General features: G+C 35.5%; 1 protein-coding gene across 1 annotated transcript in view; it reads left to right on the top strand.

Annotated features, from left to right (window-relative positions):
• The first annotated feature begins 6,404 nt into the window (after nucleotides 1-6,404).
• robo2 (roundabout, axon guidance receptor, homolog 2 (Drosophila)) overlaps nucleotides 6,405-18,090 on the top strand; it is a 134,369-nt gene continuing 122,683 nt past the window's right edge. Inside the window, exons 1-4 of the mRNA XM_088919966.1 lie at nucleotides 6,405-6,408; nucleotides 8,099-8,256; nucleotides 8,950-9,070; nucleotides 11,032-11,170. Of these exons, the coding sequence (XP_088776092.1) occupies nucleotides 6,405-6,408; nucleotides 8,099-8,256; nucleotides 8,950-9,070; nucleotides 11,032-11,170 (422 nt within the window). The remainder of the gene's footprint in view (nucleotides 6,409-8,098; nucleotides 8,257-8,949; nucleotides 9,071-11,031; nucleotides 11,171-18,090) is intronic.

The following is an 18,090-nucleotide window of genomic DNA, read 5'->3' on the forward strand; positions in this document are numbered from 1 at the left end:
TTAACAGAATAACATAAACCTAATGATCCCTATTTGAAAAAGCAAGTGAACGTTTTAATTCAGTAAATGGTGTGAATAGCTGTGACACCAACCAAACACTTCCTATAGTTATGAGTCAGTCCCTCACATCTGCTTTGAGGAATTTTTGCTCATTCTTCCTTACAAAACTGCTTCGACTTCTCTAGATTTGTTGCCTGTCTTGCATGAACAGCCTGCTTTGACCAATCCAAAGCACATACTTTCTTCCTCTTAATCCATTCTTTGGTAGATTTGCTGGAACGTTTAGAGTTATTGTCATGAGGAGGACACTTTATTTGACTCAACTTCAGCTCATGGACAGAGTGCCTGACATTCTCTTCCAGAATGTTTTAGTATGACTCTGAATTCATAGTTCTCTCAATGATGGCGAGTCGTCCAGGTCCATGGGCAGAAAAGCAGCCCCAAACCATGACATTCCCACCACTATGTTTGACAATGTAGTGACCAAAAAGATCAATTTTAGGCTCATCCATCCAGAGAACATTCTTCCAAAAATCTACAGGATCATCCAAATGGTCTTGTTCAAACTTAAGATGATCAGGGATGTTCTTTTTCGAGATCAAAGGTTTTCTCCTGGCTAACCTTCTATTAATGCCATTGCTATTCAGCTTCTGTCATATTTATGAGTTATGAACATCAGCTGCAGCAAGAGAGGCCTACAGATCCTTGGTTGTGGTCCTAGGGTTTATTTGGATATTCTGAATGAGTTTTCTTGTTGCTCTGTGGGATAGATTTAAAGGAAGCCCACGTATGGGTAGAGTCACCATGGTCTTAAGTTTTCTCCATTTGTAGTTTTTTTTGTCTTAAAGTAGACTGATGAATTCCAAAATAGGTTGTTTTGGTTTTATAATGCTTTCAAGAATATTGAGAGCTTACAGTACAACACTCCTCATGAGGTCATATGAGGTCTTTTTAGATCATGGCATGATGCATTACACTAATCTGTATGGGTAAAACCAAATTGATTAGGTTTCTTACTTTAATATACTGTAGCAGAGGGGCTCCCAAATTTTGTCCTGGTGAATTGCTCTTTTATTGCTTAACTTGCTACCCAATTATTTTAGCGCCTGGTCATACTTACCTTATTAACTGAGCTTATGGCTCACTTACTTTTGCACATACATAATTCTTATTTACCCATTTCTTTTTCTGTTACATGCATCAATTTCTCTAAACAATACATAACTTGTAGGTACATTTTAATCCATTTCTTTTTTGGAAAGTAATGACTAGTTATCATTAAAAATATTTCATATTTTTAACATTTAATTTCATAGTGTAACATTTAAAAACCTACAAACCTACAGGTTCACAAACCAAGCAGCATTGTATCTGCAGATCTTTTGCCCATAAAACACATGTAAAAGTGTGTTTCACTTTTAAGTGGTTGCTTGAAAGTACTGTAGAATTCATCCAAAAAGATGTATTCAATAGTTTGTAAACATGAAAGAATGTCATTTCTCATTACCATGAAAAACTACACCAGATACCTTTATAACATTTCCATTCGCCAGGCTTTAGCAACATTCATGTACAGACTTACAGCCTGTTGTTTGTTTTCTCAGATTTCAAGCAAAATAGTTTTTAAGCGAAACAGATGTAATGTACAATTTAACTTTCAATATATGTAGACAACATACTCCCTAACACATCTTTTTTTCAAGAAACCTGTTTTTGTCATGCAGTAGGCTACATGGGTAATATGTTTGCTGAGGACAGTAACTGCTTTACTTTCCTCCACCCCGTTCTTCCTAACTTTATTTCTTTTTTATTAGCAATGTGCTTGTGTACTTGTCTACCTCAAGGATATTGAGTCAGATGTGAGAGCACCGTACTGTTGATACTATTTACATAGCATGTGCAAACCTTTAGGAGCTGAAGTCAAGGCAAAGATAATGGAGAATGAGGATCAGTTAGACTGTTGCCTATGACATACTGTATATGTGAGTGTGGGTGAAAAAGATCAAATTTAAGACAGGTCTATCTAGTTCAGGTCATGTTGTATATGTGCTTAGCTGTAACATTCATTACAGTGTTGTATTTTTCAAACTCACAAAAACTGCATTTAATCATTTCTATGTCCGTCATTATGAGTTTCAAGGTGTTACCAGCAGAAACAGTAATAGCAAAATAATCTTATTGTCTTTGTCACAATCTTAATATCAATATGCAGCAATATGTTTTTTAACTGAAAATCATTCAATTGTCTACAGTACCTTTACTGTAGCAAGCGTTTCTTACACATACTGTATAAGAGAATTCAGCACATAATGAAAGCAGCTTTGTCTGCAGAGTTTTGTCTGCAGTGGTACATTGTGATCCAATGGCTTCAAAAATGCACTAGCTTTTCTCCTTAGTCTAAAAATAAAAAAACAAACAAACTGAATACCACAATTGAGCAGGATTCTGAATTTCTTGCCTCCAGCCAGAATGACAGATGCAGCTATGCTGAAAGTCAATGCCATTTGCTTAAGGAAGGGAAAATATATTAATAGGCCTTGGTCTTTCTCTGAGGTCCAATATGTTTCAAGAAAAGAGCTGTGGATTCTGGAGGGATAAGAATGCAATTATTCTGTAGCTTCTGACAGGTCAGGAGCTCTTCCTTCTAGGCTCTGCTGTTTGACCATCAGTAAGAGACTCGGGGGACCAAGGGACAGATTGAAAAAGTAGGACCAGACAGATGGTTATTTGTAATCATCATGTTAATGTAAATCCTATAAAGATGGGTTTCCAAGGCCTGCTATATTCATGGAAGGCCATAGGATTATGGCAGAAATGTTGGGGCCTATAGTTATTTTGGTAAGTCTAAAGTGTGGTTATTTTATGTGTTAAAATAGCAATATGTTATGAAACCACAAGTCCAGGATGGAGGATTTTAACCTGGTTTTCCTTTCGCCTTGTGTTATGTGACACTGGTGACTGTAGTCTGGATTCTGGCCTAGTCTGGCAGGTGCTGGTTGCTGGTGGTCTCCGTGGTAGCAGAGACCTTTCTACGACTGTGCCAGGTGCACAGACTGCAAGGGTTTCTAATGCTGTGCTGCAACAAACCTTTGTCAGCTGCATTTACCGACACACAGAAATGTTTTGACTTTACCATTTTTGCCTGTTTAATTTGGACATTAAAACAATATCTCAAGCAAGTGCCTTTTTAGGAGATGTCCTGTAGGTAACAAACATTCAATTTTCATTTGAAATTCAAAGATGAATATAGCAATTTGCCACATTGGGTTTTTTGATCAATTGTTGTTTGCCATTTGGTATCCCTGCATTGTGATAGTCTATGCTGCTTCTTTCAACAGTCTTTTCAGTGATTTCAATTAATATAGTAATATTTTGCATTACAATTACACCAGTTAACATTCTGTGGAAAATAAAACAATATTTTTGTGTACTGTCTCTACAAAGTTGCAGATCTTTTATAGATTGAATGTGATTCTAAGTTTAAGCATGATGATTAAAAAAATACACAGCTTTTGTATTTTAGTATATTTTAACATTTAGATGTGCTTGTGTCTTCCTTTGCCTTAAAAATGGCCCAGGGATTTCTCTGGTACTAGTACTTGCTCAGAGGACAGATTCAAACCTGTTCCAGGTTCAAGTTACTAGTTGATTTTTTCTCATAATTCTTTTTTTTAACCAAGTGAGTCAATTGAGAGCTGTTGACATGGAGACCTTATTATACAGCAAGACATTCACAAAAAGCGATTTCAATGAAGAACGTTGCTGTAGCACAGCAACAGTACAGCAAAAGGTTCCCATTTAGTATTTGCAATTCTGACCCTCTGGTCTGAAATTCAAAGATCTAACTGCTGTTCCAGTACTCTGAAGTTCTATTTGGGGCAATGTAATTACGTGAGTATCACAGGGAACTTTACTAACACAACTGATGTTTTTCATTTGTGGCAATTACTGTATCTAAATTTTGGTGTAGTTATTAAGTAGTAATCAAATTTGCATACAGTACAAAATTAAGATTACTGGCATATGCTTTATACAAGGCAAAATCATTTAAATAGATCAAATTCAAGATAGGCCAAACACCTGAGATTATGTTTAACAGACACCTGTAAAAAGTATTAGATGCACATATCAAAAACAATCAAAATGTTTGAAGAGGATACTTATAAAAACAGTTAGGCATCCATGTTCACAAATGTATGTCTTCTAGACAATGTATAGAAACAATTAAAAGAAATTGCTAAGATACTTAATAGCATAGAATTTACATCAAGAGATGTTAACATTTTATGATGCACTAGTAAAACCTGATTTAGAATACAGTGTACAGTTTTGGTCACCACATTATAAAAAAAGACATTGCTGCTCTGGAACTGGGCCAGAAAAGAGTTACTGAATACCAAAGGGCTCAAAGGAATGTCCTACACTGTAAAACTAAAAGAACTTTTATAGTACAGAACACGTAACCCAGCCACATTGTTAGAGCCAAAACTCTTTCAAGAAACAGCTTAATGAGGTCCTCGGATCAAATTGCTAAAAATTACCAAACAGTTTCGATGGGTCAAATGGCCTCCTCCTGTTTGCCAGGATTTTGTTCAGGACCCACTAAGTGTTAGGTGGATTAATTAGTCAGGCATTAATCAAAATCAATCAAAACGGTAATCCCTTTGATTTTATTCAGGTTTGCAAAGAAATCAGTGTAAGTGGTGATGATTCTACAGTCAGTGCTCACTCTGCTATGAGACACTGTGGAATTTGCAGATACATTGCTTTGCAAATTATATCAGAAGAATGTTTACAAGTACTATTTCTTTCTGTGAAGTAGAGGCATAGCATAGCTGTGATTCCTTATAAGTCTTAAAATAGGTGATTTCAGATTTAACTTTATTTTAGATTTTAGATTTAACTATGGAATAAATAGTTTATTTTAATTTTAAAAAGTGGACCAAACAATCAATGCCTTTTATTTGTTTCCATGCACTGTACTTCCTTACTGCTGGCAAATCCTGGCAAACAGGAGGTTTGGCCCTTTGGCCTTTCTAAACTGTTTGGTAGTTTTTAGCAATTTGATCTGAGGATCTCATTCAGCTGTTTCTTAAAAAACTCCAACAATGTGGCAGAAGAAGAAATTTCTCGAAATGTTGACTGCCTTTTTTTCAGTACTTTCAGTATTTCAGTTCAATATTTTGCATTTGTAGTCAAAATAGGTTTTATTGCTTTAGAAATGACTATTTTTTTAATAAAAAGGGCACATGACATTACTGTGCAGGGAAACCTCTGGGAGCCCTATGGTGAAGCAGAGAGACAAGGGTCCTCAGCAGGAGATTACTACTTTAAGCTTATTTGCAGTGGGGATCTGTTGTAGTTTCCAGTATGGCTTAGATGAAGGGTATTCTCATGATTCATTCATTACACAGAGGAAGTAGCACAAAAGAAAAAAACAGCATGGATTTGTGGGATAAAATAAGCATAGCATTCCACCAGCAATGCAGCCACATTGCTGTCTGAAAAATGTAATAGCATCTTGCTTTATAGTATGTATTTCTACTTCTGCCTTTCAGAAATGTTCCTCTTTTCGTTCATTCTGAAGACACCTAGGACGTACAATTTGTAAAGTAAAAGTACTGATGATCAGAATTCTGCTTGAATGTGTATACCCAAATTTGCAATGGAGCATTAAAAATAGTTGATATTTTGTACATATTTAGAATTCAAGAAGTATTATGTTTTAATATCACAACGATGATCAAAGTCAAATAAGTGTTATGTATGGAGAATGAAACCAAAATTGATCAACCTTTTTATGGAACCGAAATTATAGGTACAATTTAAGAATTAACCTGTTTTTATAATGTGAAAATGATATACAACCATTTATTCATTTTAAAAAATTATTTTAGAACTTTCATACTAATTTGCTGATCATTTTAAGATTGGTTGGTGTTTTCTCATAATTGTGCTCTGTAACATTATTTACATTTTATGAGAGGTTTCTGACAATTGCATAAGACACTTGAGGTCAGAATGTTTTTTTTTTTGGCTAATGTTTGTTCAAAGGTAAAATCTAAACATTAATGAACAAGAAATAAGCAAATACAAAAATAAAAACTACAGTAATGACATTAGTAGGTCAGTTGGATTTTAATTCAGGAACTCTTGAACAGATTACTCACGCCTGCAGTGAGCTACTAATTGTCTAAGATACCTTAAATGGCCAAGGTTATAACTATACTGGTGTAGCAAAGCAGCAATCATTTATTTTATATGCTTGGAATAATCATGCCAAAACAAATCACATACAGTACTGTACTGCTGTGGACTGATGTGTCTATTTAATTACAATTAGCTTCAGTCTGTTAATATTGTTTTTAGTCTGATCAGTGTATTAAGCTTTTGGGGCATGGGGGATGGGTGAGTCTCAGATACTTTTTATCAATCAACAAAAGAAAATAATGTAAAATGTTCATCTTTTTACAAGACACAACGATAGTGTGTTGGTTTTATATACATTGCAAAATTAACTGTTATACATATTGGATTATGGGGGCTAAAGCTTTTGTTTTGTGTATATGTGTAATTTATACATGTATGCATTTTTGTGTGCCTCACTTGTTAAGGATTTGGTGAATTGGGAATCACACTGGAGCGCACTGGGGCCTGTTAGCTTGTCTAAATCCCTCTTTACACCAATGGGATTTGCATAAGAACCTGGCAAGTAGCTCTTCATTTAGCATTCAAACACTTCCACTTTACTTCTATTTGTCTGCAAAGCCAAATCCTCATGGCTGCGATTTAGGAAGACTGGTTTTGATTTGGAATTCTCAGGACTAGTTTCAAATGTACAACTTGTGGAAAATGTAAGGCGTTATTCCACAGGGATTAGATGTTGGGGTATTTGCAGACTGAAGTTTTCTGTGCAGGTGAGGTCATCCCAAAAACTGGTTTAATGATGAGAAGTAGCTAATTTTTCCTGCATTCACTGTAGCACTGGAGGGATGCTTTGGCTTTTACTGGCAATGAATGGATGTTTCTAAGAAAATAACCACATTAAAAAATCAACAAATCTGAATGTCAGAGAAATGCAAAAGATGGCCAAAGAAATTACCATTATGTTCTGATGTTCTTATGTTATGTTCTTGTTCTTATATTATGTTCTTATGTTTTTATGACCATTGTAGGTTATTGTCTTTGCATTTATCTTTGTGCCTAAAATAGCAGCTCCTACACACTGGTCATAATAACCTTAGTTTCCATAACTTGTGCAGAAGAGCGAATATTTAACAGTAAATTATTATAGTGTATTTCTGTATACTGTATCTGCAATTTTGTATGTTCTGTTTAAAGTATCTACAGTATTCTGCTCTCCTTATAGTCTTTCACATTTGCTTCTGGCCCTCAGGTGGGGTTCCGAAACATCTCTGATTACTTCTGTGGGATTTCACTTGAAGATCTAAAATTCAGGGGACATGGCAGATCATGCTTATTAATTTTGCATTAGCTTCTTCTAGAAAACAGGGCATAGCATCCTTTTGGATGGCACAATATGAGGGCCTTCATTGTACAACTGCATATGCAAGACTAATCTTTATAATACCTCCAGCAGAATTTACTGTGTTAGAAAGAAATAACATGATTTCGTTCAATCATAGTTTGGGAATTCTAGCCCTAATGTTTATACAATGTTTTATTAAACACTGAAATTGTTTTTGTGTTTAGCACATTTTTAAATACTGTATTCATTAACATTGAAATCTTCTGAAAATCCTAAATTAAGCGTGTTATTGTTTAAGTGCAAGTGTTTACCAAAAAAAACAGGAGATGTTTATGTTTCTGAGTACTTTTTTGTTGTTTTGGTTGCTAGTCCACTTTACCTTTAATTACTATTTTGGGGAGATTCTGTTGACTAAACTCCACACTGCTTTTAGCCTACTGATTCTTACTGTACAAGCACAATAGCTATTGTTTTTGAATAAGACATTTTCACAGCTGTGTGTACACATACTGGTGACAGAAGTATCTGGGACACCATCAATCCTAAAATAATAACACCGGATTTGATTTGCTTTGATGAATTTACCTACTTTTTTCTACTTTTCCACAGTGCTGCGGGATGACTTCCGACAGAACCCTACTGATGTTGTTGTGGCAGCTGGAGAACCTGCTATTCTGGAATGCCAGCCCCCTCGTGGACACCCAGAGCCAACAATCTACTGGAAGAAAGATAAAGTGCGCATTGATGATAAGGAAGACAGGATTACGGTAAGTGCTTATGAAGTAAGTGTTCCTTTATGAGACATTTTGGCAGCTTGTTTGTTAATTTGACACTATGAACAACATTAATTTGGAAATAAGATGTCACCATCCCATTTTCTTACTTGCCATTGTCTCTGTTGTCTCTGTTGCTGGTTGAGCCAGCCTGAAGAAAACAAAGCTAGTTTGAAATAAGCTTGGATACAGCTTTTTGCACCATTTGTTTAACATTTTGAATTGTTATGAAAGATGCCAGGATGAATAACTAATTTTATTAACATTAAGATTATTACCATTAATTAAATTGATTAACATTGTTTTACTTGTTGAAACGTAACATTTTAATATTGCACACAATGCAATTTTGCAATTTTGTTACACACAAATTAATATAGTTTAAAAACTATGCATTTCTTTATTTTCATTCCATGCTGAGGAAGGTTCAACAGTGTTCTTTTTTTCAGCATTAAATTAACCTCTACTTTTAACTTTGCAGCCTGACACATGTTCCCACTTGAATTTCCCTATATAATATACTGTATATATTTGTCAAAGCTTGTTCAGAAAGGAAAAGGTTTTCCATAGGCCAACAGTGTTGAGATAAGGGTTCACTAGCTTGGGTTAGGTGCATAAGCTTCTTGTCCATTCATACTACTGCAGCTTGACCTTTCTGGAAGTTCATTGCATTTCTCTGTGTAATAGATCCGAGGTGGGAAGCTCATGATCTCCAACACCAGGAAAAGCGATGCAGGCATGTATGTCTGTGTGGGAACCAACATGGTTGGGGAACGAGACAGTGAAACAGCACAACTCACAGTGTTTGGTAAGAGTCTGCTCTTCTCTAGTTTCCCTAGCACTAGCATGTTGGCAAATCTGGTCTCTCTCATTAGAACAAACACAGTTCTGTATCCTGCCAGCCCTTTCACAGGACAAGGCTTTTCATTTCAGTTCAGCTCCCACCACAGTGATTGAAAAAGACAGATTTATAAATGAGTTGACTTTCCTTTGAAATGCATGGGACTTTAACTATTTAATCGTGTGACTAATCGACTTCCATTAATAAGTGTTAAATGGCACACACAGATTGGTACAGTGTTAATCTTTACCTCTCATAACTCAAATGGCTTTTTAAATGAAAACTAATTGGCTTTGTTATGAAGGTAAAGGACCTTACAGAACTGTGGTTTCATAGAGCACGCTGCCATCCGTGGTAATTGATAATTATGGTCATTTTCACATAGTGAATTTGCCCAGAAGTAAAATTTCATCTGACTTTATGATGCAAGTTTTCTCTTGTGAAGACCAGTCTGATTTCCCTTGCATCATGGAGAGATTTTATTTTTATTTGGATGGTCAAAAATCGTACTTATATTTACCAGATGAGTAGAATATAAATATGTGACAAGTTAGGAACATTTTTGGTAAACTTTGCCATTAATGTAATTTTGTTTCATCATATCCCTTACATTTCATATGTTGTTTTTGGTTTTCCTCAACTTCTTTCGATTATTTATAGCTAGGACTAATATAATATCAAGGATTAGTTTCCACTGTATGCCTTGATTCTAAATTAGTGACTGCTAATTAGCTCATTCATCTCAGAAGAGCCAAAGACAACACACGTGTCCTCTGAAACATCTACTGTCAGGCCACCTGCTTCCTTTCACACTGCCAGCCCTCAGCTCAAACAACAACACTCAAGGCATCAGCTAGTGAGCTTTACAACACTCACTATAAAGCCGCACAGCTTCGGGGGAGCTACAGCACACAAACAATACCCTTTACTCAGCAGGTTGGAGAGGGTTTACTTCAGTTCCCAACTACCCCCACCAACTGACCACTTAAATATAGGAACACCATGTTATATATATAGCTTTCAGGTTTGTTTAGTGAATTTTGTGTGAAAAAGTAAGTGCACTTCTTGATTCAGTAAGTTGTGACGTTCTCTTCAGCAGAAATATTGAATTAAACAATTCCTATAAGAGTTGATCAGTCCCCCACTTTGTATTTTATGCAATATTTAAAATCATTTTTCATATATATTCTTAATATTATATATATTAACATTTTAAATGTAATTTATAAACCAGAATGTAAAATAAAATTATCATATACAAATAATTTAAAATGTTGATTTAAAGGCATTGTAGCAGGCAATACTGTTGTTATTATACTGGCTTTACACTTCTCAAGGTGTTAACTTCTGACCATTTAGACATCAAAGTAAAAATAATGTATTCTGGAAAACAAATGGCTACCCTGCCCCATTATTTCAGAAATAAAAGCAGTTTCCATGTACTTGACCACAAGCTTGTGGCACATCGTTCATGGGAATATTTAGTATCTACAGTATGCACAGAAAGGTACATGAACATTTATCCCCATAAGTCACATATACTGAAAGTTATATTTGAAAACCAAGATGGTTGCACAAAGGGTAGTATGAGTCTGTTGCAGATGATACCCTGTTTTCTTTCAACCAATTACTAGATTAGGTTTTTGGATCAATTAGCTACTAGCTACCAAATAATCTAGGTGGATCATCTTTCATTTGTAGCCTTTATTGTGTTTTATATTCTTAAAATGACTGCTTCAGGTCTAAGTGTTATCATTTATTTTTTATGTATTATTTGCCTCTATCCTAGTCTTGATTCAAACCAAATACACATCATGGAGGTGCGTACATTCCTTAGTTATATATAAAAACAGGCATTTAAAAACTCTTTTTTAAGCACAGATGAGGTCTTCATGTTAACTGTATGGTGTATTTGTTGTGTTGTAAAGAGCGGCCTACATTTCTGAGGCGGCCAATCAACCAGATAGTGCTGGAGGATGAGGCAGTGGAGTTCCGGTGCCAGGTCCAAGGAGACCCCCAGCCCTCTGTGCGCTGGCGGAAGGACGATGCAGACTTGCCCAGAGCACGGTAAGGTTTTGCAATCCTCCTACAGAATCCTACACAAATAGAGGAGTTCACATCATAAATTTCCTGCCCACTGGGGCCAAAGGACGTATTTGTCTTTTACAAGCGTGATGACCATAATGCTCTGCTTGCTAGATTATCCATACTTTCATAATACTGTAGGTACATAACAGGTACAACCAGCCTCAGAAACCTTGTTGGATGTTACCTTAAACTGAAATGCATAAGCATCTCTGCAGGTTTTACGTTCCTTGCACTAGCTCCCTGTGGATTGCACAATAAAATTTAAAACAGTATTGCAGACTCTTAAAGAGCTTAAATGCTTTGATCCTGACTACATCAGTGGACAGTTATGTCCCTATACTTCCACACAGCACTTGCACTCTTTAGACCCTGGCTTTTCCTTCAGTTCACAAAATTAGAATGCAGACCTTGGGAGACTATTAGGATGGGAGTCTTCTGTTCTATTGCTCCAAGGCTGTGGAAGAATCTCATAGCCAATTTTAGAGTCATCACTTTTAAATCCTGTCTTAAATCTTTATTATACACTAGTTTTATTTTGTGCTCCATCTGTTTCTATGGCTTTTGCTTTGTTTCATTTCAAATTATTTTTATATACTGTTTTTTATTTAATTAAATAACTATTCAATAATCTTAACTGTATATTTTGGAATTTAACACCAGTTACATATTGTTTCTATAAAGTTGCCATTGCTTTATACAGTGTCAAAAGTAGTGAAAACAGTAGTAGTGATGAAGGAGCATCTGCATCAGAAAGCTTCTACCTAATTGACTGTACGTCTGAGAAAGAAAAAGAATGAGTTAGGTGTGCTGCTGTAAAGTTCTGGCACAGGCTGAAAAAATGGTTAATCTAAAGATACTAAGAGACAAAACTCTATTGATTTATTCAGCTATGTTTCTTCATCTCTTACTGAAATAGGATAAGGGATCTGTTCTGCAACACTGAAGTGTCATCAAAATAAATCACCTCAATGTGTTTTGTAAATCGATAGAAGGACAAAATATGGTGTAAATGCTAAATTGAAAAGCACTGTGGATGATAACAATGGCTATTTGAAACCCAAATACAAAAGAAATGTATTTGAAATCTCATCCCATTTGAAAACATACTGTAACATTTAGTCACATTTTAGTCAAGCCATTGGTCATTATTTGTATAATAATTTTTTTTCCTAAGAAAATATTTAACATATCTGATACGATTCTGCCAAAAGCACAAGTCTTTGTTGCACAATCTAAAGTGTACTGATCCCCAGAAATCAAATATCAGATACAAGAAATATTCATGCAATAAAGGGTTAATTTTAATTATAAATAATCTTATACAGGGACATAATGTACTATAGTTCTTTCCAAATACGAAAATCTATTTTGGCACTATTATGATAATTCCAAACATTTATATAAGATTTTTTTGTAAGTTTCAAAGCAATATTATTATAACTTAATTCAATAGAGGCTCCAGATAATACTGAATTTGCAATAATTATAGGGGAATGTCTGCATGAGCTACTTAAAAATATTAAAACTGGACCGGACAAGTTGTATGTATATATATATATTTTTGGTATAATATTTTTAATAACTAGCCATTTTTGATGCAATAATATTTCAGTCGAAAAACTACCATAGTCTAAGAGTAGTCTAAGTGCTAATGCCGCCATGCCAGTATCATGCTAACACAGTGACAGGTCTGTGTTTCAGGTCTGTCATAGTGTTTTCACTCTACACATTCTTCTGAAAAAATAAGATGGAATCCCTGCATACACTCTAATATGTTGGCGCTATGATAATATTTTCTCAGTTAGCTAAACACCCAGCCACATAAACAAACTACTGAACATGTAATAAAAGAACATTCCTTTCTAATGGCTATTACATGGTATCCAATATACAAAAAGCATTTTACAGATTCATGTTAAAATTGTGAAAATGAAATATGAACTAAAATCACATTTCTGCCATTAGGAAGCTGAAATGCAGCATGCATAGGGCGTTTGACCAACTCTCAAATTTTAAAAGAGTAGCTTACTTCTTAAACATTAACCTCTAGCCAAGACAAAAAATTGAGTAATTCCTGATATTCAAACTGGAATATATGGTTTATTCTTGCTTAATTTTCTGTTTAATTTATTGACTAGCTACAATGTAAAAAACAGACGTCTTTTCAGTGCAAATGTTTCTGGTTGCTGCGACTCAAATTCGTTGCAGATTTTCAACTCATAATGTAGCCGCATTCAGTTTATCTTCAGTAATGTTTTACAATAGTTTTTCCTCATTTGCTCATCCTATGAGCTACCAGACTCTAGATCTTTTTATCCCAGCTGAAAGCATGAAGTACCACGCTCTTCTTGCATCTCTGCAGCTTTCTTTTTCCTAGTTTTAATATTTAATATAATTAGTACAGTGTACTGTATACATATCATTATCTGGGTCCAAATCAATTAACAAACAATAAGAATTCATGACATGAGGTGTGGAAAAGACTTCCTGTAAATGAGGTTCAGTTAGAAAACAAAAGAGAAAAGGACAGAAAACGGCACACCCCGATACTTGAGATTCTCCCACAGTAGGAGCCCGGAAGCTCTGCGCTGCCCACCTACATCCGCAGCCCTGGAATTACACCTGATATAGCTAGCCTGCTGTTTGCCAGACAGAAAGTAAATGCACATGTGACAAAAATTAATTTAGTAAAGCACGTACTTTTGTCTTAATGTACTCAAAGAAAAATGCAAAGCAATTTAGTCTCTGTCATTGTCATTGTGGATTATTTTCGTGAGCGTTTTATCTGTGTTAACTAAAATGAAAAACAGGTCATTGATGAGCATTTTCGTCGTAGCCATATCACCCTGCAACTCACAGCTGGCAGCCCACTGAAGTTAAGCACGTACTGTATAAGAATGGTCAGTAAATGGATGGGAGACCTGGGTAAAACCTAAGGTTGTTGTTGGAAGTGGTGTTAGTGGGACCAGTAGGGGGCGCTCACCTTGCAGTCTGTGTGGATCCTAATTCCCCAGCATAGTGAGGGGGTCACTATACTGTAAAATGGTGCTGTCCTTTCGATGAGATGTAAAACTGAGGTCCTAACTCGCTGTGGTCATCCAAGGGTGTTTCTTGAAAAGCGCAGGCATGTTTCCCTGGCGTCCTGGCCAAATTCCCCATTGGCTTTATGAAATGGCTTCATCACTCTGTTGCTGGAGTATGGTGAGCGTACTAGCGTACTATGGCTGCCGTTGCATTATCCAGGTGGGTGCTGCACATTGGTGGTAGTCTAGGAGAATCCCTATTACCTGTAAAGTGCTTTGAGTGGAGTGTACAGAAAAGCACTACATACAGTAACTGTAAGAAATTATAATATTCAGTGACAAAATTCACACTGGTTTCAAACTTTTCATATCATGTGTAATTAATAAACAATCGTTTTCCTGTTGTAATATATTTAGCTGCAGACCAATCAAAATGAATGTTCTCAAGTCTGATTTGTAGCTAAAATAATATTGTATTTTCTTAAGGAATGACTCCTACATAATGCTGGCTGAGGTGGGGAGGGGATACTATCAGTAAACTAGTTTCAGGGATTTGATAGTCAAAATTAATTTTAACAGGTTTTCAGTACAAAACAAAATGCAGTATGACTATTTTTCACGACTGATACTATTCATAGTTCTCATGCTACTGTACACGATATCGTACTGTGATTAGTACGGATAGAAACATCACCTTAATGACAGATAATATCAAAAAGTATCCTGACATCCTTTTAAATTGTTTCTTGTCCATCTTTCACAGCTTTCTGTGAAAACTTAGCAGCAGCTTCCCCCAGGCTGCCTGGGTTTTCAAGTAAAAGGTCTGATTTCAGTTTATGTACCTGTAATGGGGTTTATCAGTAAATGTTCTTGGTAAAGGTGCACCGTATTTAAGGTTTAAAAATCTGTCTGAAAGCTGGTTAGAATCTAGTACTTGTTTTGTAATTCAGCAAGTTACTGCTCCTTATGAAAATCTATCATACAAAATGTCAGAACACTCAGGAAGGTTAGGGTACCAGATCTGTCAGAGGAGTCAGAAGTGTATTTTATACTGCAAGATAAAAACAGAAAATACTGCCAAAACTTGTTGTGTTTTGAATTGATAAATCTGAACTTTGAGATGGGAACTATTTAGCATCTTGGCACTTTGTAGTTTTCACTTTTGAAAGATGTTTTTGTAAAAATCCAGTACTTTTAAATCCATTAGATACTATAATGTGTTAAAGTAGCAATTTTTAATACTGTCTCTTAATGTTTTTTTATTGTATTGATGTGAAAATTAATGTGCACTTGGCTGGATGTTTTTAAAACGAGTCCCGTGTTATGGACTTCCTGATCATAGGTTTGAAGTCTATCCCGTTTTGCAAAAATTATATTAGTCATTAGGGATTAGACCGCAGCATTAGGAATGGTTTGGCTTACTCATAAAAGAAATGGGATTATTCATTGGGAACCTAGGGTTTATACAGTACTGTTGTCTAATGAAGTACTGAAGTGGGCATAATGAAAGATTATTTTTGAAGGAAAGGAGATAGTGTTAGCAATACAAAACCTGCAAGGAACTAATCTTAATGCCCTTGTCATTATTTTATCTTGCTGTTTGTTGTGCTATAATTCTGACTGTCTGTGTACTGTATATGTGTATGTGTCATTTTTCCTTTTTCCCTCTTTTATAAGAATTACCCATTGTGCTTGCTGTCAAAACAGAGCCTGGAGTGTTTTTTTCATCTTTTGGGCTCACGCAGGCTAACAGAATTTCAAGAGCGGTCAGAGATGGGAAGTGTGACAAATTAAATAGAGGTTGCCACCAAGCAGTCTGGATTGTGTTAGATCATCTTGAGAAGTGATGTGTACCAATTATGATGTCATAACAGAGAATGATACAGAAAACAGTGAAAGCTACACATGAAAAGCTCAGGCAGAGTCCCCATTAATTAAAAAGGAAATAAGGAATAAAAAAATGGAGTCTGTCAGTTTTCATTCTCTGGACCGCACAGCCTATGATTGCTATTGAGCAATGCTTAAAATACAATAACTCAAAGTAAAATATTCTTAAAAGGAACTTAAAAGACTGGTATATCATTCTTGATTGTTACTTGCCTTGACTATCTTTGTAGAAAGACCAAAATCATGACAATATGAATGTACAGTACTTTACAGTACTTTTACAGTATTCATACTCCTTAAATGTTTAAAAATGTTCCTGGCCAAATCATGTACTTTTCTATTTTTTAAGAGAAAATGTGTTTATTTTATTGGAAAGATAATATTGTCTTTGCTTATAAAATACCTCTCAATAGGTCTCTGCATCTGGTCACACAATATAATTTTATTTATCTAACTCACATTTAAACTATAGCTTATTTGAATTAACTGTAAAATCTGGAAACCATGTTGTTTCACTTTTGCCTAATCTAAGTACATCTGATCTAGATAAAGTATCTCCAGCTATCGATAGAACAGCTCACCTCCCTAACACAAGCACTCCCATGAGAAAGTGCTGTACAGACTGCAGTGCATGTATTGTATGATAGCCTACAGAAGGTGTTGCAAACTCAGGGGAAAATTGTGTGTTAGGGGCAAACGTACCAGGGGAGTTCATGCAAGACAAACTTCACCTCTCTTGATCTCTAATTATATACAGTATCTTGCAGTCCTTACTGTATGATTGGGCAGCTAAGCAACGAACCAATTAAAAATGCATTTGATACAGAGCCTCCTTTCACTTCCTTATAACTCTATTCAAGTTTGGCTATCCCTTTTATGTTATCAGTAACACTCTCAGATACTTCAAGAGGGTATATCTTATAGGAAGTGAATTATAGGCAATATACTAAAAAGTTTTCATGAATGGAAACATAAGTGATGTCACGATTTTCTTTAAATCTTTAGAAACATATTCATATGTTGTGAAGGTATCAGCTAATTTCTAATTCACTAGCACCAATCATGGCCTCCTAATAATCCCCATCTATAAGTTGGCTTCATTACTCTGCTCTCCTCCCCACTGATAGCTGATGTGTGGTGAGAGTTCTGGCGCACTATGGCTGCCGTCGCATCATCCAGGTGGATGCTGCACATTGGTGGTGGTGGAGGGGAGTCCCCATTACCTGTAAAGCGCTTTGAGTGGAGTGTCCAGAAAAGCGCTATATAAGTGTAAGCAATTATTATTATTATTAGTGTACAAGAAACCTGTAATGTCTGATGTGTCTGAGATAAGCAGGAATCCACACTAGGAAGTAGATGATAGGATAACAAAGCACACTCACTCACACAGACTCTACGGTCTGGGTAATTAAAGCAAAATCTAGACACCTATCAACATTCTGAGATAGAGGCACCTGGAATGTTACTAATGTATACTTATAGATTTTCATTGTTTGAATTCACAGTGTTCACAATTAAGGCAAAACATTTAATTTCTTACCTTTAACTTATTGTCAGTAGTAAAGTTTTTTTTTGGAACAAGTAATAGGTGTATTCCATGCTGAGAAGAGAAGAAAGAAAACACAACGTTCCAGCCTTGGAGCCTTCTTCAGGTGTGGGGAGTTTTTTTTTTGTCTTTTTTTTTGTCTGACTTTAGACAAAAAACACAAGAAAGCTTGCCTATCCTGTTATTTAGTTTGAAAAAGGTTGATTGACTCTAAATTCATAAGGAATCTGCTTCTATAACATAGACTGATCTATGCCAGCAAACTCCCACTCTGTGATGCTGCAAATCTGCTTTTGTAAGGATTCATTATAAAACACAGGCTTACAAAATCAAAATGAAATCAATCACATTGAGCTATAAATAATAATAATAATAATAATAATAATAATAATACCAATTAAAGAGTGGATGGGATCACAGGTGCATGCAGTTTGTGAGCAGTG

This window comes from Atractosteus spatula, chromosome 7, assembly GCF_055471065.1.
Source record: "Atractosteus spatula isolate fAtrSpa1 chromosome 7, fAtrSpa1.hap1, whole genome shotgun sequence".
Lineage (NCBI taxonomy): Eukaryota > Metazoa > Chordata > Actinopteri > Semionotiformes > Lepisosteidae > Atractosteus > Atractosteus spatula.